Here is a 21,443-nt window from a genome sequence, read left to right as displayed (position 1 = left end):
TTAGTCCTTTGAGTGCTGAAGCATCTTCCATGATTTTAATCAATAGCCTTCTTCCACTTAAGCCACCAAAACTGTGTTTTCATGCTTGCCTCTGCTACAACTGAAGTATCATTGCTGAAGGTTTGTGGATTAAAGGACTCTTCCCCCCTCCCTCCCCGCCCCCAGTGGAAAATCGCCACAGACCAACAAACTAAACAGCTTACAATGATCAGCCCTAATTCTGAGGAGAAATATGACTATTTTTATTACTAAAGACAACAACCCACGTGCAAAACAGAATATCAGATGTCAGTGAAAAAATAACCATTTTTTTCTTGTGTATATATATTGTTTTGCTGTTGTTTAAATGCACACAGGGATAAACTAGACATTGTAATCTTGACTTTTGCCATACATGCTCTAGCAGCTTTTTGTAACTGGTAGGCTCAAAGGGACATACAAGAAGTGGATTTCTTGTAACTAATTGCAAACATGTGGTGAATTAGGTAGTTTTCCTTATAGTCAATAAATAACTGTTTACAGTCAGTAAGCAACTGCATTAGTTTCTGATACTGCACATCTTTTTAGACCAACCAGTTAACTAATCAGACTGGAGCAGTGTGTGCACACATCAGGATGTCTCTGGAATGAGCAAAATAGTCTTTATTTTATTGTTCCATGACAGAACATGAAAAAGAATATAGCAGGGTGAAAACTCATTTTGTGTATACAGAACAAATGAGAAAGGTTATGTCACACCTAAATGTGTAGCAAGTGTGATTTGGGCTGCAATGAGCTGGTAATGCTTTTCCTAACATACAACCACAAAGGCAAGGCTGTGCCTGTGCTGACCTCTGTGCAATCATTTGATGGCTGTAGCATTAATTTCCACTAATGCTTTCAGTGTCAGTGGAGGATTGGAGCAGTATCTGACTTTCTGCTGGCAAAAATTCTGCTTGAGAGCAAAACCTCTCCATTCCAAGACCTTTCTTGCCGTACATACTACGTTATGTTTGTTTTAAATATTCTGCATGCTTCATGTTACACAATTCCAAACTGCTTAACTCTTTAATACAATATCCAACCATGTCGATAAGCTCTGATTCATAGTTTTCATTAATTTATACCTAAGGCTACTACAAGGAAGGGGCAACCCCTCCTGCTCATACAGTCCAATACTGCAATCCCATTGCTGTTCTATAGAGCTGCAAGAGGACAACGCAACCCCTTTATAGATAAGTATATTGTTTTTATAGTTGTTTGCAAAGCATTTGTGTGGAGTCTATTTTTTTGTTGTTTCTTGTAGTGCTTTTGAATAGTTGTTAGAGAGAAAAAAATATTGTCCCAGTGCAGTGAAGACATTAAAAAAACCCTTTTCCTATTTTGTAACATTTTCCAAGAAATGGCAGTGTTATATGTTAACATTTACAAATCAAGAAACTTACTAACTAGATTACCTGGAGGCATTATTTCACTCTGCTAAAACTTGGGAAAAGCAAGTTAAATTGCTCTGTGTCTGCTACTGAACCTCCATTAAGGAAAGAACCTGCAAAACTCTCTGTGCGTGTGTGCATGGCTGGGGGGTTAATGCACGCAGTTTATGTGCCTGGTGCACGTGCACAACGATCTTTTCACTAACAGCATTTTAAGACTTTACACTTTTGTTAACATGACTTTCTAGGCATATCCGTCCACTAATGTATATTACTTAATTTATGTATGGACTGATCCCCTGGCTTCACTTAATAACCAAAGAAGAGGAAAAGTTACTCTGTAACCGTGCATCTGCCATGTGCAGATGGAAAAACTGTTTCATGTGGAAATTCCATGAAATCTCCAGTTTTTACCTCAGACATAGAGTCAGCAGTAAACTTAGTTTTCACAAGTTATTCTAATTTCCAAACACAAAAACTTCTATACTGACACACAGTAACCTTAATGCTTCTTGTTATTTAGAACATGCCAGTCAGCCTTTATGATGGATGAAGATGTACTAAGCCCTGTATTGTAAATTTGTAGTTCCCCAATGATCAGTGATCATCACCACCCTACATGCAATGTGCAAACAGAGCATGTTCCACATTAGCGCTATCTCCATGCACATGTTGCTTCCAAAGGGCTAATCTTCCAAAATCAGAAGGAAAAAATAAATGCGGAAATTGTGAGGAACCATTTTTACACAAAAATGTGAATGGAATATAGAACCTTAAGAGGAACTTAGTGTAAGATCAGAAGGCTGCATTCTGTCAAGAAAAGGCAGTTTTGGTAGGGAAAACTAGCCTTGGTTCAATAAGGAAAACAACTATTTGACATAAACAGGATATAAAAATGGTCAGGGAACTATGGATAGCAATCAATATAAATAAATTGCTCTGGAAATTGATAACAGGAAGCTAGAAATATGAGGGAAAATCCATGGCAGATATTTTCTATATATATCTGCAGTAAAAAAAAAAAAAAAAAAAAAAAAAGTCACAGTGATGGCATAGGCCCTTCTAAATTGCAATGTGTAGATTAATAAAATTTAAAAAATGGTATTTGGTGCAAGGTACTGGTTAAAAAAAGAAGTGACTTCAGGAACATCAGCTAAAAAGATTCTCCCACTTGATGACAACTGTTCATTTTCACCATAGGTGCCCTATTCATCTGGAAGGAAGCGCATACGGTAAGGTTCATTTGGTGATCTGTCTTGACGAGATCATCGGCTAGGCCAAAATGTACTGCTGCATCCAGCAATGAGATGCAGTACTATATACCTGTCCTGATCATGAATACAGAGTTAGGGACAAACATATTCTTATAGCTTTATAGAAATATTCCTTAGAACCTTGAAGGCAGAGCTATATGTTTAAATCGGGCAAAACCTCCTAATATATAAAATAGGGAGCATATTAGCGTGCTGTTTCATGTCAGGCTTATTTTTTAATTTTCTGCGTAGCTTTTATTCAGTACTGCCTTGTAAGTGAAAATCTTTACAGTTCAATTTGGGCTGAAGTTTGTTCTTGGTAGTTTCCCATTTCACTGATGATCAATGGATAGTATTTCAAGCAATCTAACTGAAGAGTCTGCCTCACCAGAATTTGGGTGCAGATCCATCCTAACACACGCATTTTATTTTAGTATTGGACTAGGGGGTCATTTGACGCTCTGCTGACTGCGAATGATGAGTAGAAAAAACTCAGCACAAATAGTAGATCAGGGATTTCTGTTTTTTTCAATAAAAATAACAAAACAAAATCCAATACACCCACCCACTATTCATTTGCCAATGATTTTTTCCTGTATGTGTGTGGTTAGTTTATTCTACAATGCAAGAGCTTTTACATGAATGGCTACCAGTCTCTCTACACCTGATGACCAGCCCCTATCACTCCTTAGGCTTTTGGAGTCCTATACATTGACCATATGGCATCTACGGCCAGTAGAGCTGTGTAAGTGTGGTGCAAAAGTACCATACACCAAATGCAAGGTGTGAGCAAGTGACTTCCACTACCTATTACCAGCAGCATCTAAAGGAAGTGAGGAAAATTTGAGCATTGAATTTGAAAAGTTTAGGGAAAAGAGATTTCCCTGAGCTATCCCCGTTTACGCAGCGCGCCCCAAAGGCGGGGATGCGGGCAGAAGCACGCCTGCTGCCGTGCGCCCGCACCCGACGGCCTCGTCCTTCGGGAGGATTCACATGGGACCGGCTCTGCCCGGCTCGGCGGCCCGGGGGACCCGCCTGAGTTGCTGCCTGCGGCGGGAGCGGGCCGGGGCCGGCGCGCGGCGCCGCTTTCGTACGACCGGCCCGGTGGCGTCCAGCACCCGCCGCCCGGCCCGCTCCGTAGCGCACCCCGCGCCGCCGCCTCCCTGTGCTCCCGCCCCAGCCACCGGCGGGCCCTGCCTGGCTCGAGCCCCGGCCCCGCCGCCGCTCCCGGGGCTGGGCGGGCAGGCGGGGCGCGGGCACACCGGGCGGCTGGCGGGGGCGGGAGCGGGAGGAGCGAGGCGGGCCGGGCCGGGCCGTGCTGGCCGCAGTGCCCGCCTGCCGTGCTGCCGGCGGGGAGGTTCGGCGGCCTGCGGAGAGCCGCGCTGCCGTTTCTGTCACTTTCGCTCCCGCGTTCCCGCCTGCAGCCCGGCATGGCCGGCGCGCCGCGGGAGGAGCTGCTCTCCTTCCGCGCCTTCCAGGCCGCCTGCCCCGCCGGGTGCCAGTACGGGTACGGCGGCGACCTGCGCCGCCTCCGGGAGCGCGAGTTCCCCCGGCTCCGAGGTACCGCGGGCCCGGCGCAGCCCAGGGGCGCGGGCAGGGGCGGGCGGGGCCGCGGGGGGCGGCCCAGGAGCGGGGGCGGCTGCGCCGGTCCCGGCTCGCCCGGCCCGTGGGCGGGAAACTGCCGGTGCGGGGCGCGGCGGGGGAGCGGGCGGGGCGGGCGGAAGGCGGCGGCCGCGGCGCAGCCCCTCAGCGTCACGGCGGGGGTGCAGCCGCCCCCTCCTCCCCGCCTCCGGAGCAGCGCCGCGGGGGGGCCGGGGGCTCAGCAGCGGCGATGACGAACCGCAACAAGTCGTGAAATGAGCTGTGAAGAAGGGGGAGGGAGGGAAGTTAAAATGGTACAACAGGCCTTGTCTAGTGAGGGTTTGTGGCGAGGCAAGTGTGTGTAAACTCCTTTTGCGGGTTGATATAGATTTCCCCTCCCCCAGCATCAAACGTTGCGTGAATATATTACTTCAAATCTAATCGTGATGGATACACTACAATAAGCCGTTTTACCTGAAGAAGTTGTTAATGTCCATGATATTAGCACTTCAAAGTACTTGGGAAATGAACAAGACTGGAGAGCAAATAGTGTGGATCTGGATGTCCTGAAACTGCTCTTTAAGCCACATGGGTTCTGTTGAGTTTCGTCCTGCTGTTCTTCTTTGCCATTTCTTTGAATTTCGGTGATCAAATGCAAGAGCAGGCTTTCTCACACACAGGTGTTTAGTAAAGAATGGAGTTACACTTATTCTCTTAAAAAGATGTGGAAAAAACTTAATTTCAAGCAGCAGTTTGAGGAACTTCAACAAAGGTTCAGTGACTTAATTTCACAGTCTGGTGTTAGTCCTATTACTTGCATCAGTGGAAGTTTGATAACAAGAGATTGCTTGTTCAGAATTCAGGCCAGATGACGAAAAGTGGGTGTTTTGTAACTGGAACATTGTTTAGACATTTAGGCAGATGACTTTTCAACACTCCGAGAGCCAGGCTTATTTCTCATGAGGCTCCTCAGTTTTGAAATAAAGCGTATCTGCTAATAAACGATTTCTGGTCAGTCAGTCTGGGTTCCCAAATGGAGATCACTGCAAAGGCAGAGCGTTAGGAGTTTGCCTCCATTTAAAAACGTTTTGGCTAATGTAGGCTACTGAGTTATACTTTGGTCACGCAACCTATTAAAATAAGTTGTTGTTGATAGATAATTTAGAATATTTCCAGAAAAAGTTAAAAAAAACCAAATACAGGCTATAAAATCGAATCTGTTACAATATTAGCTAGTTGAATTCACATAATAGTCTATGGTAAGGTGACCTAGGTTGCAAATTCCTTTTGCCCTTTGTTTTCCCCTTCAGAATTTTAATGTGCCCATTCATCTTGAAAGCCTGTGACCTCCATGGAGAAGATCAGTGTCCTTAACTGATCACTGTACATACATGTGGTGTCCTGTATGGGATTCTTATCTTAAGAACAGGGCCGTATCTCCTCTAGTCAAGAGCTTGTGCGTTCAAGTGATGCCAGTAGTGCCAAATAAAGGGTGTTCAGGGACAGATTCCCAGACAAAGTGTGTAAGGCTGTGTCCCCTGCCTTACACATCTGTGTCTCTTGTATCTGACTAGTTGGACTTGTCCAGGACAGACTCCAGGAACTGGCTGATGGTGGAGCAGTATGGATGATAAGCATGTTGCTTGTACTTATTCCTTGGCCTCCCTTTATTTAGCCATGTAGTTGTATCCCCAGTTGCTGAAGGTCTCAACACACTGCTGTTGTTACATAAATGTCTTTTAAAGCTCTAGGTCTTTGTTGCCTTGCTGAAATAATGCAAAGAAAAGGTGGCTGTACCAGTTGGCAGCAGCAATAGTAAGTAAAGGGGCCTTCTCTAAGTGGCTTACAAAAAATTAGTGGGTCTTTCAGGCATTTAGCTACTTAAGCATTTTCAGTAAACTGCTAGAACATGCAGGTTAGGGGATGAGGGAGAAGTTTTACATCTCTGGAGGTCTTGGGTCAGCATTATGGGTAAGTCCTGATTGTATGAATGCTGATTCCCTAAGGAACCTGGTAGCTGGTCATGGGGTTGATCTCTGCTGTGTGTCCCCCTACTGCACAAAGGTGCTGCAATTTAATCCCTTCTAGGAAAGAACAGTCTTAACTAGTTCCGCTAGGCAGAAGAGCATGAGCTCTATTTTTAGGTAGGTAACAGTAATGTCTTGCTCTGTCTGTTTATTTGGGGCACGCCTCAAAGATCTTCCCGTCATTAAAGTTGGATAAAAATCCAGATTTTGCTGCTCACTTTTTATGTGAACACAATTTTTTTGAGTCCTCTCTAGATATCCATGAATTAAGCCTAATGCTCAATTTTGGAAGTGTCATCTTTGTGTAAGCAGCATAAATAATAATGGTAATTATTGCATATCAGTGTGTTCACTTCTTCCTGATTGCTGTTATTTGGTGGCATCCACTAAAGACATCTTGTGCAAATGGTGTTCTCTGGGGAAGGCAGAAACCTTTTCTGTGTTATAAACCTTTGCTTGCATGGTACTTGTGCTTCTCTTGCAGTTCTAGTATGAATAGTTGCACAAGTGCCTGTTCAGAAGAAGGTACAACAGATGTATATAGGGGAACACTGGCTACTGGCATACTATAAAACCAGGATTTTTCAAAGGTGGTCTACCTGTTGCCCTGTCAAAATCTGGGATTTCACCCTTGGCTCCATCTGAAGGAAAGTTAGGCTCATAGTGACTGTGTTGGGGAATTACCCTTCAGGTTTTTGGAGGGATAAAAGGAAGTACTTTACTTCCTTGAATCAGCAGGGGTCTGTCAGTTTTGGCACAGAAGCCTTAAATTTTACCTTTTAAGCCAAAGTTTATCTTCACTTTTGTAATTCAAGGGCTGTTAGCTGATGGCTAGAGCAGGCCCTTCTAAAAATATATGTGGAGCCTGTGAAACAGATCCCTGTTTCACAGGCAGCAGAGTATGTGCAATATGTGACCTTGACTTTAATCTTGTGAGCAGCGTACCCTTATCTGCAGTGTAGGATTGTAAATTGTGCTTTAGAAAATGATAAAGAAATCAGCGGGAGTTTATAGGTTCTGTTGTTAAGTAATGGGGATGAATATGCTTCTGTGATGTTTATCATAGCAAAGAAAATATCAGCTTCAGTTTGCATTGTGGTTTGAAAAAAGAAAAAGCTGACATGATTTGTGATGCAGCATTTAATCCCAAGATAACTTTCCAGTTTCAGTTGTGTGCCAGTATTCTCCTCTAAGATAGCTGTGTCCATTTCAGTGGGAGCTTTCCAAGAGCGATAAGCAGTGGATACTCATCCCCCAAATAAAAACCAGTGCGTATTAGCAATCATGTATGTTTTAAGGGCAGCTGACTATTTTTAAGGTAGTCTTTTAACTGAGGTAAGATGCGCTGTCATATTTAATGTCTAATCAGTCACCGTTCTGTACTTCAACAGTCATGTGACAAATCATGTGTTAACATAGTAGTGTGAATATTTGTGATGTCTGTGATTACATACAACAGTAACAATGTAGCTTGCCTGTTAAACAAAGAGGAAAGGCGATCTAAGCTTTGAGTAGGAGAATTGGCCTTTGTTTCCAAATGATGTCCCACGAACAGGTCACCTGTACGAGAGCTTATTCTGTTATTCAGTTAAGGAATGATGCTCGGTCTGACCTTAAACAAAAATAAAAATTTTTACTTATATTGCTGGTTTAATTGTTTGCACTGACTTTTCCAGTAAGTGGGAGAATGGGAAAAGCAGATCTCCTCCGTGCACTTTGAGTTAGTCCTTAGTGGCTTGGTTAGCAAAGGTCAACTCTGTCCTCTGAGCGCAGAAAAGGCTATCTGTTTTGTCATGTTTGGGGTAGTTTGGTGTTTTGGCTGAATTTCAGAAGTAGGAAATGCATTTTGGTGTGTCAGCTCAGAGTAATTTTGTTGATAGGTAGCTGATGCTCACATTTTATGAAACTTGAGAAGAGTGTACCGTGAGCCTGAAGAGTTGTATTCACTTGTTAATTGCAAATGTAGGCGTGACCTCAGTTTCTCTACTGCTGTGCCAGTTTGCTTGCCTTGTCAAATGAGAAATTCTATCAGCCTTGTATCTGAGATTGGTTTCTTCCTTTAAAAAAATAAAGATTTGGAATAATTTCTGTGGGTTTTTTGTGTTTTTTTTACATCCAGAGGTTTCGTTTTGATTGTTTGTTCTGTTTGATCTGGTAGCTGTCTTCTGTTTGTGTTTGTTATGTTTTGCTCATTTCCTAATTATTAATAATTTTTATTTGTGGATGAATATTTTATTTTAAATCTCTTATTCTTGAAGACTGAGTGTGTGTGTTCAGCAAAACCTTTTATAGTTAGGTTCTTTGAGCAATATTGTTCTTTGAGCAAGTTAGCAATATGGACGTCTCATCATGCTATTTAAAAAAGTTTGATAAAGAGGGATAAATTTAGTTTGATTGATTGTTCTCTAAGGTCTATGCTGAACCAGAAGCAAGATATGTGCCATTTTGTGGTGAGGTGCAATAATTAATTGTGAGCTGAGAGCTCCTCTTCCTACCACTGCAAGTCTTGGTCACTCTCCTCAGCGACTGTGAGATCTCTGGCTGGTAACCTGCTTCTGTCCTCTGTAGCCCCGCTGTCACAACATGATTTGATTTTGTGAAACACTTTTATTATTTTTTTTTTCCAATTTGGGAGGGAAAAGAAAGCAAAATAAATTAAGTTATTGAAGGAGGTTGCTAGTGGACAGTTTGAAATGCTAGAAGACATTTTGGAAGGTGCATTTAGTGGATGGAAAAGGTGTCGTAAAAAGAAGCTGTGGTATGGGAAGTGTAATTGCACAAGTACTGCCAATTGTTTTGTAAAAACCAATACGTATGCTTATGTAAAGCATTAATGTTCCCTGTTGATTTCAAATCAGCAGTAGTTGTCTAAGTTATTACCTAACAATTGATATCAAAGAGGAAGCGTGTATGGAACACAAAGTGGATTTAATGCCAAATGCAGTAATAGCAACTGTGTGTTAGTTTCAGATGTTTTCCTCTGCCTACATGGAAGTAACAGGTACTGTTCAGAAATTTCTTCTCTTGCATTTCAGGGTTTAGAAGGCTGTTGGTGGTCTGCTCTGTGCAGGACTGATCGTTTAATTGATCACCCAGAGCTGGGTGTTCTTTTGCTCTTAGTGATGGACCTAGCTCTTAGTGAAGAGTAGTCAATGATGTTGGCATGGTAATATTTCAGCACTGAATAAAGTTTTAATTACTTAGTTACTAAAGTTTAGTTAGAGGAAAGAAAAAAAATCCCTGAAAGACACAGGAAATGTCTTCTCTTTCTTGAATTGTCTTACTCAAAGTAATATATGTATAATCAATTTTTAACTTTGAATTTGGTGTTGTAATACCCACATAAAGATGTCCACTGCACCATTACACTGGCTCTGTAATCACTTATGTGACGTAGTACAAGACGTTTAAAACTGGCTGAAATACAGGAACATTGAACGAAAAAGCAAAATACCAAACCCCATAAACCTGATACAGTTGACATGAACTCGGAATTTTCAGGTGTATTTTAGAAATGAAGTCGATCAGCTGGGACTAGATTCTTCACAACAGGAAATAATCATATGTAGACATTAGGATTTTTAAATCAACATGTGGAGATAAAAAAAAAAAATAGATTCGGAAAGATACTTTATGAAACTCCATAGATGCTTCAGGGTATCAACCACCCATTTAAAAAAAATGCACTTTTAATTAAAAGATACATTATCTCTAAAATTAATGTCTGCACAAGATGTATATTAGTGCATGAAAGTATTGAAACAGGCAGATGTTTTATTTAGAAAAGCACCAGATGCTTTCTTACCTCTTACTCAAAAATTGGAAATGCACCAAAAACTTGTTCCTACAAAATCCCACATCAGTGGTGCTTTCTTCCCTCTGTTGCCTTTGCTTCCTCTTAGATTCTCCTGTTTGTCCTCTGTTGTTATGATGCTGCTGTATGTGAGATGGGTATCGATTTCTTCCTCGCCTTTTTCTGCATATTTCCGTATGATGTATATCTGATTTGGTTTGGGGTTTGTTTTAAATATGAAATGTAAGTTTATGAATTAAAGAGCATATGTAAGTTTTCAGACCAATGCGATCTGCTTATGGTGTCCCTGCACTTATACTGGAATTTCCGCTGCAAAATCAGAACCTGGCATGCTCTTGAAATTTTTGTAGCAATTCCCATATCTGAGCTGCTCACCAGAATTCAAGGGTACTCCCAGTCTGAGGACAAAAAGACAAACGCAGAGGTGAGAGGTCAGTTTTTGTTGATCAGTTTGATTCATTGCGTACGTGGTATCAGAGAGATGCTGCAGAGGCATTGCCTGGATGTGAAACGACTGTCATTGAATTCAGGAAGACCATGCTGCAGAGTGCTGCATAATAAAAAGCACTGATATGAGAGGTTGATAAATGGGTAGACAGCACAGTATGTTTGCAGAGCAGGAGGCTAGTGGGATGCTTAACTTGGAGGTGATATTTAGGAAGTAGGATGCTGAGTTCTCAAATGTCTCAGACTTCTTATAAAGGTCTTGGCCCAAGCCACCAGTGGAGATGTTTTCCTTTATGTGATTCTAAAATACTAGTAAGGTGTTTAGGGTTTTGTTTTGGTTTTTTTTTTAATATATTTCTGAACTTAAAAAACGAACTTAAAAAAAAAAGATTATTTTTAGGAATATGCCAGCTTGGCGTTGGTAAAGGTTTTTTTCTCTTCCTAAGTTAATAATGCTGATAGTGTTGCCTTGTCTGCTTATTATAACCACAGACTGCTTCCTGTCACATTAGTTAGGAGGAAGATGTGTTTTGTGGAGGTATTGTGAAAAAAGGTGGTGTCAAGAACTGAAGGTTTGGGAAAGGAATGTTACAATTATGGTGAAACAGGGGTATATTAGGGCAGGGAGGCATAAAGACAGGCCACAAAGCAGTAAAAAGTCAGACTTAATTAGTTTCATTGCTAATGAGGCAAGTTGTTATGCTCCTGCCAGTATTTGTGGCAGCCCAGTTACATTCTGTGCTGTTGTACTCTTTGCCCCTTCACTGTCTTCCTGCTGTAGAGAAGTGCTGGTCTGTGAGGTGTCTGCAATGGGGATGAGACCCCAGGCAGGCAGCTGTTGTGAGTATCATGCAGGAAAGTGAAAAAAGCAGAAGCTGCTGTTTTGTCCAGTATGTGAAATACACATATAAGATTGGAAGGCAGTTCTTTGGGAGGTAAATCTTTCCCTCCCTGCTATTTCATTTCCACTTTCTTGCTTTCAGGATTGTACTCAGTCCTCCTTTCTTGTAGCAGCCAGGGGAATATGGCTTTTACAAGAGAAGTAAAGAAGGTGTGATTTCTGTGCTCATTCTGGTTAGTTCCTGGAGCAACAGGATCTAAAATGCTTTTAAAAGAAAGCTAAGAACATGACTGGACAAGATTTTTGTCACTTAGTGCCTTCTTGAAAGAGAGATATCTAGGTATGTGAACTTCTGGTGACATGGTTGGCTGAGGAAGGATGATTACACCACTAAGCTTACATCTGCTGGCAGTATGCAAAATAATGTCCTAAATAAAAATTTGGAAAGATGACAGGAAGTTCATTTGAACAAATATTCATTAATTAAATAATGTGTGAATTAATTTCATTAATGCACAATTAAACACCAAATATTGCTGTTTGTATCCCTTTGCAAACTTATGAACAGGTCAGGTGAAGTTACACAGGTATCAGAAAGTTTGTCCTGTAATTTCTTCCTGAGGAAGAAACAGAAGCCCAGGATTTTCCACATTTTTATGTTCATGCCACACAGTGCATTAAAGCTGTCATAATTCAGTAATTTGGAACTGATAGTATCAATAATGGGCACAAATGTATGTTGCCTTGCTTTCAAAAAAAAAAAGGCTTTGTACTGCTGTTGAGTAAAGTACACTGTTCACCTGCTGTGCTGCTCATTTCCTAAGTAACTTATTAAGGAGTGTAACCTGTTAAGTAACTTACTAAACACGTGACTAGGAGTCACATTTTTATTATTTGTTTATCTGCGTATAGTTTCTTTTAATATAAACAATTGGAATTGTCACAAAACAAAATGTTACTCAGCAGCTCTGGCAGTACGCAACTTTTAAAATTCTCTTTGATGCATCACATGCTAGGAAGATAATTTGTTACAGATTTAATCAACTTAGGAGTGCATAACCCAGTGAGCAGAATGGGAGACACTTTTTAGTGCCCTGGCTGATCTCAGTTGTGATGGACAATTTGCTTTGATAATGCCTGTTGCCTCCTTATGAGACTGGATAAAAGCATATATATGAAAGTGGTTAGCTTAGCAAGAACTCTGCCTGATGGACTGAACGGAGTAAAATTAAAGACTGCCCAAAAAAGGAGCCTTTGCCAGCCGCAGACGTGCTTCTTCCCCCCCCCCCCCCCCCCCCCCCCCCCCCCCCGCCCCGCACATAAACTAGCTGGTATTGCAGAGCTGAGAAGCTGACCAAATTGATGTTCAGACAAAACTGTACGCAGATTACTGTACTCTGTGGTTATTTGACCATAGTTTGTGTTCAAAACCAAACAAAACATTTGATTAATGAATAACAGCTTTTAAATGTATTCCCTTAAGAATGTGAATGCCCGAGAAGTACCCTGTTGTGGAAGGTGGTCATGAAGTGTAGCAATATGATAATAATCCTCTTCTTATCACCTTAGCATAGATGTTTAGTGACAGGTACTGTGCTGCTGCGACAGCCTAACAATACAAATACAGTTTTGTTGCCCTTCTAAAAAGGAGATAATTTAATACTAATATATATGAAGAAAAACATACACCATTTAAATTCATTAGAACTGGAAGACTTGTGGTACATAAGAAATAAACTAAAACCTGCTTGGGTAACATGAAATTACATGCCAGAGACATTAAAATGCAAAAATAACTTTTAAGGAATATCTGCAAAGGTGTATTTTGAAGATGGAATAAGGAAGTAAGGAGAGTGACACATCTGAATGGCACTGCAGCTGACTTTCCTTTTTCTTGGAACTGAGCACCCCTGTGAGTGGAACTCACAAACTCCTTTCTGTTCTGCTGCTTACAACTATTTTTGAGTTGTTGGAGTTGCAGGCAGGTTTTTTTTCTGGTAATGAAATTAAGCTCTCTGTTTCAAGGATTATTAACTGTCTAGTTAATATTCTGTCACTGAACTTAGTATCTCTCCAAACTCACCAAAATCAGAAATTTAGAAGGAAGAGAGAAAAACTATGGTATTTTTAATGGGAAAATCACTTGCTGTGTACATTAAATGCCCCCCAAAAGCCATATTAATTTGCAAAGCTGGAATCTTTGTGAGACTCAATTTACCTTCCCATCTTACTTTCCATTTTCCTTTCTGTCTTTCTTTCTGTCTTCCATTTTTTTGGTGGAAGTTGTCTTTGATGTAGAACTTCCTGAAACCACAGCTATAAATCTGTCATTTATTGGGGAAATGAATGGTGGATTTCAGTGAATCTATTCCAAATTCATGCTGAGGTGAAACTCACTGAAGTGGAATTTGAGTAAAAAGTCATGGCACTAGCAGTTGTATCTGCTCTTTGTCTTTCAGGATCAGTTACAGAGTGACAGAGTAACTTCTCTAACCAACAGAAAATCTTTTTTTTTTTTTCTTGCAAAGTAAACCTAGAGTAAAGGCTCTGATTTTGGATTTAGGTGAGAATTTAACTTTTCATTAATTAGAATAGCAGCTATTGATGTACTCACACCTATCTAACATCTCTACAGCATTGAAGGGATTACCATGCATTGAAGAGGTTCTCCTATGAAAAAAACACTACAATTATAACTCCAACATAAGGGGTATCTATTCTTTGGGAAGCACTCATTTTTTTTTGTAACATAGCAACAATTTAGGATTTGATACTGTGAAATACATTCCTTGAGAAGAGTTGATCATGAGTGGTGATTCCTACTGCAGTTGCATTCTTTAAAGCCTCTAGTGTCTAAAACACTGAGCTGAAGGAGGAGGTGGGATGTGAGGACAGGGAAAGGAGGCAGATGTCTGGGACAGAAAGTAAGTTTCTTCAATATTCCTTTTTCATGTCACAAAAAGCTATTTCAATAGTAACTTTCATAGCTCATTGTCAAGTTTTAGTTTTAAACTTTCCGTCTTCTATTTCTGTAGCAGCCTAGGGGTTTTTGGTTGGAAAATAGAATTTAAAGTGATCTTTGGGTATAAACTACTACTTGGAAAAAACCCAGGCTTCTGGGAGTGAAGAAGCAATGATGATTTTCTTAGGAGCTGCCTTATGTTCAGGCTTGGTGAATCTTATCTGCAGAGCACAGAAGGCATCACTGCACTGCAGGGCCATGGAACCAGGACTGTCTTCTGGTGAGCACTGCCATGGCCCCAGCTTCACCTGACCCACTAGGAGACGTGTGGGGACCGAAGTCAAAGCCTTCCTCTGGCACTAATAGGAACCCTCCTTGAGATTTAGGCTCTATAAAAACAAATCCTCCCTCCACCCCCTGTTTTTCAATATCAACTTGCCCAAAGGGTGGGTCTAGTCCAGTGAAACGCTCTTTAAGGGGTGAAGCCATCTACTCCTCCCTCTTGTAACTCACCCTCTTGGTTATCCTTAGGAGCCTGTGATAGTATGAGGTTGAGTACTTCATGAATGATGAAAAGTAAAAATTCTAGTGAGTTACATCAATACTTTCTTTACTGAGTTTCCTTTCCATCCGGTATTTTTCAAGGTTTGGAAGAAATCTTCCCCTGCCTGCCCCCCAGATGTCAAATTTAAAACCAGCTGCTTTTGTTGAAATATTTATATTCTGATTAGCTCTAATGAAAGGCGAAGCCAGCTTTTTAGCTCATGGGAGCTGAAGCTACCCATAAAAAATAAATTATGAAAGCTTCTGTTCCTTTGAATGTGTGGACTGTTGCAGTGTTCATAGTGTGTAACACTTGTTTGGAGGCATTTGGTCAATTCTTTGAGCTTTGCATCACTAAGCATGACAGGTCCTAAGAGATTAAGTATCTGTTACTGTCAGAACTTTAATCAGTTTTTCTTCCATTTCTGCAAGTAAGAGAAGGATAGGTGTACTCGTAAAGTATCATGAGGATTACACTGCAGCACTTCCTGGATAAACTTCAGCGCTGCTGGAGTGGGGGAAACAGTGCCAAGTAATCTCATGACAGCTGTCATGTTTCCAAAAGTGTGTGATCAGTTCTTGAAATGGGAATGTTACATACCTTGTGGGTACACCCAACCTATGGTATCAGCCACTTCTGCTTCTGTTTCCTTCCATTTGAGTGGCAGAAATATGATTACATACTAAACTAATCAAGTAGCAGTTAGTTTACAATGTTCTTCAGTTTTTGTATTTCAGTATTACATGTAAAACTACTTATGAGTGGGTATTAGAAAGTAAAGAGGAAAACCTGCCTTTGGCTACTTCCCACTTCTTCAAGTGCCTCCTGAACTTTATGTTTGTAGAACTTACTGTGTCTAAAAATTACATGGGTTCTTACATGGGTTGTATTGAAACAGCATAAGAATTTGTCAAATAAGTACAATTGATAGTTATAGTTATAAAAGTCTTCCAGATATGAGGGGTGGGGTGTGGAAGGGAACTCTCTTGGTTTTTTTTTTCTTCTTTAGATCAAGAGATTAGTTGTTATACTTTTTTTTTTTCTTTTAATAGTCCATCTTCATGACTTGTGGTGTCTGTAGTCACCATGCATCTCTCTTTTTTTTTTTTTTTTTTTTTTTTTTTGGCTGTGGTTTGAATTCCCCATAGTTGGAGAATAGAAATCGCTGAATCCAGAGGAGAAAACTGAAAATTTACTGTTTAGTCTGCTAACGTCAATGAGTTATGGACAGTGTTGCATGCATTGAATCTACTTCACTGCACTATGTATTCCTTGTGGAATGACTCAGAAGAAAACAGCAGTCTAGTCTAATGTATGTAGTCTCTGGATATATGTTGGTTGGATTTCCCAGCTTGTAGACAGGAATATGATATGAGGAAAAATGAAACTCTAGAGAAAAAAGTCATATAAGGAAGAACCTATTCCTATCAAAACTGATTGTTATTGTCTTTCCACTGACAGTCATTACAATGGGTATATATAAAAATATAAACAAAGATATAATAAATATGTGTGTGTACATATATATATATATGAATCCAGGAATTTTAGTTTCACTGTAGTGAGAACACAAAGTGCTTAACAGTCATCTTTCTTAGCAGAAGGAAATAAAAGTGTTTTAAGTTGGAAGGGGACTAGGGCAAAGAAGAACGTGGAGTGGGCATGGGGAAAAATTCACACTTAATGCCTTTCTTGTATCCCTTTGTCAGCAGAAGTTGGAGAAGGGAAGCCCATGGTTTGCTCCTGTAGAAAAAAAAAATAATCTGTGTACTTTGCAATAATTGATCTCATGAGGTTCACTTTATTACTTTATCCTGACTTTCTGTGGAGGCAAAGTACCAGGTATCTGGTGTTTGTACAAAATATTGAGGAACACTTGCTGTCCATTTGGAAACAAACTTCTTCAAAGCAATTATCTCACATGAAACCCATGTGATGTTCTGTGCAGCTGATTGCCTGGGTTTGTTCTAGGCTGACTGTTGAGGAGCCATTAATCGCATTGTGGTGGTGACTACATGACATAATAGGGATCATTCCCATGCTGGTATTTATGGCACAAATTTAGAGAGCATTTTTTAGAAGTAAATGGATCTGGAATGAAACATGTAGAGCCAATTGTTGTGTACACTGGGTTAGATGCATTCTTTGAGTTACCATTGTGTCAGAATATTTTGACCGAGATTTTTTCCGCCTTAATTGTTTGAATTTTGGATACTCTCCTTTGAAGCGTGGTGGGGCAAATTGAGACATCTGACTGAATCAGATTTACAATGTATGTGATCTTACAGTTCTTTGAAAATCAGGTCCTTCTTGAGGTAACTGTAACTAAGGACACAAATGAGGGCACCCTAACATACCAATTTGGGAATTTTAAGTTTTTATTTAATTTGATTTTGTGTTTCTTTTACTTAGAGTTATAATCTTTTCTCTTGTATTTCCATACCTTGGCCTTTCTGTGCTCCACTGCGAAACTTTACTATTTTAGAAGGTGGTTTTGATATGTTTAGATTTTTCATTTTTACATCTCCTGGGTGATCCTTTTCGTGAAAAATGTTCATGCAATTTTGCTAAAAATTAACAGGAATTACAAATTAATTTAATCTTAATGACAAGTAAGTAGTTTTAAAATGCAGGTGGTAAGGACCAAACATACTATTGTTGCCTTAAACATACTTGCTTTGGGGGAATCTGGTAATATTGTGCCTGCAAGCACAAATTTAACAAAAAGAAATTCTCAGGATATAATAAGAGCTCATTACAGAAACTCAGTAGTATCCTGTCATGTTACTTCTAGTTATGGTTTTAGACTAGCAAGTCTGAGGAAGTATTTGAAAATTAACAGCACAGGAATGAGCTCTGAAATATTAGCAAATTACTATTACTTTTCCATTTATGATAATACTGTTTGTTATTAATTTGATCATTCATTGTCATAATGCTCACCTTGCTTAAAATTCCTCTCCATCCTTGCTTCATGTTACAGAATCAAAGCCTGAATTTCGTAGCTTGCACAACTTTCTACTTGCCACCTGACATCCTTTGCCCTTGTCAGGCATAGGTGCATTCAGCAATCTGTTCCATACAGCATCAGTAGAAGTGGTCTATAACGAAGGGACAGGCTTTAGCGTGGGTCCAGCAACTCCAGCACTCCAGTGTGGTTATGGTAGTTATGGAAGCTCCAGATATGAAATTGCTAGTCAAACTCAGGATCCAGTCCTGGAGGCAGAGTATGCTATGTGTGGTTTTATCTAGGTACTATTTTTACTATCTTGTGTTGTAAACTGAGTAAGGTATGTTGTATGAATGTTGTCTGATCCTTTAATTTATTCAAATGTGTCAAGAATATCCATTTTGTGGGGGAAGAGCTTGATTTTTAAGTGCATAATATTTTCTCAGCTGCCTTAAGGCAAAATGCGATAGCTGGTATTGTGGCAGAGTTGTGATTTTAAGCTCAGAGTTCAGAGATTAGGGAAACTGGAATATTTGTTTTTCCATGTGTAATATTTTATTCATTCTCAAAGCTAGTCTGGTGTTAATGAGGCCATTTGTATTTAGTGCTTTGAATAATTTATGGTGAAATTGTAATTCTCTTTCATTCCTAATGGTGTTAGTATTGAAAGAAGGCCTTTAATTGAGAGGAATTATACCATGATTTAGTGAAGCACAGCAAAATATTCTTTAGGTGTATCGTTATAAAACTTGGATAAAGTTGTAATTGCTTTATTGCTGGGTCCATTAAAAAAAAAAAAAAAAAGGAGCAACTGCAAAACTCATTTTTGTAGGCAAAGGTATCTACTGGAACGTTGTTACCAAACATGAAATTCTGTATATTTTTGTCCGTAGCATCAGTCTATTACTGGGTTTATGATGCTCAGATATTTTTGTTCTCTTACTACTAGCATAGCTTCACAGGTGCCCCAAATCCTACTTTTATTTAAACATAGAGCATCCTGATAAACAAAGCAAAGTTGCAAAGGAGAGGAGTAGTTGACTGAATGGACTTGCATTGAGCTGAACAGCATTAGAACTTAGTCCCCTGTACTGGAATTCTCTAGAAAATGCAAATTTATTCAAGTTAGAAGCATGCCTAAGTGTCTTCAAGCTATCTACCAACAACTATGGTTAACGTAGATATTTTAGATACTTTTGTTTTGATCTGTCTTATTAGAGGGGGAGGGAAGGGGCACTCTAAAGGTGAAGTATCTTTTCTTTTTTCAACAAAAGAATCTCTGACAAAAAAAATCAACTTTATTATTTTACCAAAGGTTGGTATTATTTTTGTTGAGTGTTGGTGCTCTTTTGTAGATGTTAATTTTAATTGAGACTGAAAGCAGTTGTGATGACTTCTGGGTTATCACTTTTCCAGAAATATCAAAATGTACAGTTAGAGAAGCGGTGGAGAAGAGAAGGTGGAAAAGAGCTGTAAGGGAAGGGAGTCTTCAGATTCACATCTGCTTTTCCTTATGTTCTGCTACGGGAAGCAACATGAAAACACTAATTATCCTCTTGAGGGGATACTTATGTACATATATTCATATACCCATGTCAGTACTGCATACACAGGCATATTTGTGCATATTTGTAAATAAAGGTGTATAATATGTGCTTGGAGAAAACACTCAATCACCTGGATGCCTTGAACACACTTCTAGAGCAGTTCTTTATTTGATATGACTGACTCTAGTAAGCTAATTAATGTCATTTTGAGATTCTATTGCTGTTGCCCCTGTTATTGTAGCCCTCCTACTCCTTTTTTTGATGGATTATTAAAAATGTTGTGCTTTCTGAATTGATACCTGAACTTATAGAGAGTACGTGCCTATCCCAGAGACTGAAGATGCCCTGTAGACGCTATGAGACAGCAGTATTAGCAGCCCAGTGTATTATTCAAGAAAGGAAAAATTCACTTGTTTCAAAGGTCATTTAAGCTTCTGCGCAGATCATAACCTAGCTCTTTAACTTGGCCTGGAACCAAAAAGATAATCAGTGCGGTGTGTTTAGGAAGTGCTGATTATAGCATATTTGTTAATGGTTTAACTCATAGAGAGTTCAGCAGAGCCTCATAATTACTTCAAAGGCTCTGAATCAGACCTTGACGCATGTTCTCCTGTCTGAGTGAAGCTTGCTGCACTTCTACAGAGGTGAGGTCTCTGTGACCTGAAGGCAAAGTTCTGCTCTGGTTATACATTGTAGTACAGCAGGAAACTCAAATCAGATTGGGTTCCTTTTGACTCACTGGACTTTGGAAAAGATTTGATTTGTCCTGTTGGAGTCCTTCAGAGGCCAGAGAATGATAACGTCTGTACCCAATGGAAGCTAATGTCTCTGGAAGACCCACAAACTGCTCCTTCTGAACAGCTCTATGGCAGTATCCAGCAGTGGAGTTTTGCTGCCTGGAGTTAGTTTCAAAGTAATAGCCAAACCTCCAAAAGCTGTGTCACATATTAACAGTCCTTCAGAAAGAGGGCCATAAACTATGTGCTTGTGTCAACAGCTCAAGTGATTTTTAGTTTTCTTTTAGTAAGCTGTAACATACCAGACATCATTGAAGCTAAAAAAAGAGTCTCTGGAAGCTGCATGCTGTTATTCCTATTAAAGGCAGGCCTGTGTTAGGTAAGATTTCTCTCACATACTGCTGTGTTCAGGCCTAGTCATTAGGAAGCTGGTATTTTGTTACTTTTGTCAGAAGTAGTTGACAAATCTCTGCAGTTATCATACTGTTTCAGAATTAAAAACTATGGTTTACTATAACTTTATTTTTTGATAAATGTACTTTTTCATTCCTAGCACATTCCTGGAAATGGTTGTTGAAGACTTTGAAGACTTGGGAAAACCCCTAATAAATGAAAAGTAGGCTGTAGAAACTAATTTATGCCAGATACAATTAGGTATTGAGGGAAAAATTATGTCAATGTATAATTACATTCCTATTAAATTAGTGATAGAAACTTGTTTGTCCCTGTTAGATGTTTATTTTTTGGGTGGGAAAAATCTTATTTTCTAATTAGGCGATGCTTTTTGTACTGAAATATTACCTTTTTTGTGACGTTATTAGGAAATTACGGACAGTCCTGACAAATTTACAAAATAATACTCATATCAAATAAATCTCCAAATAAGAACTAATTTTATTTAATGAGTTGTATTATTGACATCTGTATATCTAATGCAGTCTGTGAACTTCAGTAAAGGTAAAGCAATTGAGCATAATCTTATCATTTAGATTGGACTGTTTATAGTTGAATAAGTTTCACTTGAGGTAGCAGCTTGGATCAAATTACTATAAAAGGTAAACTGGTTTGCTGTGTGGGGAATTGGTGCCAAAAGATTTTATGATGGAAAAATGTTTAGATTAACCCAATACATATACACTAGGAAAGCTTATACATAGTTTTTCGTACATACTTTCAATCTCCCTAATAAAATCTCAGTATTTCTGTTTCCTATTAAAATGACGTTCCCACCATACATTATATTAAATCTTAAATAGTTACTCAGAAGCGACACTGAAACTCCTGTACTTCACATTTTTTTGCACTAGAGGAAGCACACTGAAAAATCG

At 39.7% G+C, this 21,443-nt stretch overlaps 1 protein-coding gene across 1 annotated transcript in view; it reads left to right on the top strand.

Annotated features, from left to right (window-relative positions):
* Positions 1-3,988: 3,988 nt before the first annotated feature.
* MOCOS (molybdenum cofactor sulfurase) overlaps positions 3,989-21,443 on the top strand; it is a 232,959-nt gene continuing 215,504 nt past the window's right edge. The window contains exon 1 of the mRNA XM_040586176.1: positions 3,989-4,225. Coding sequence (XP_040442110.1) covers positions 4,096-4,225 — 130 coding nt within the window. The 5' untranslated portion in view covers positions 3,989-4,095. The remainder of the gene's footprint in view (positions 4,226-21,443) is intronic.

The sequence above is a fragment of the Falco naumanni genome, chromosome 3 (genome assembly GCF_017639655.2).
Source record: "Falco naumanni isolate bFalNau1 chromosome 3, bFalNau1.pat, whole genome shotgun sequence".
NCBI classification, from domain to species: Eukaryota; Metazoa; Chordata; class Aves; order Falconiformes; family Falconidae; genus Falco; species Falco naumanni.
Note: the sequence above shows the minus strand (reverse complement) of the source record. Positions and strands in the feature narration are given on the sequence as shown.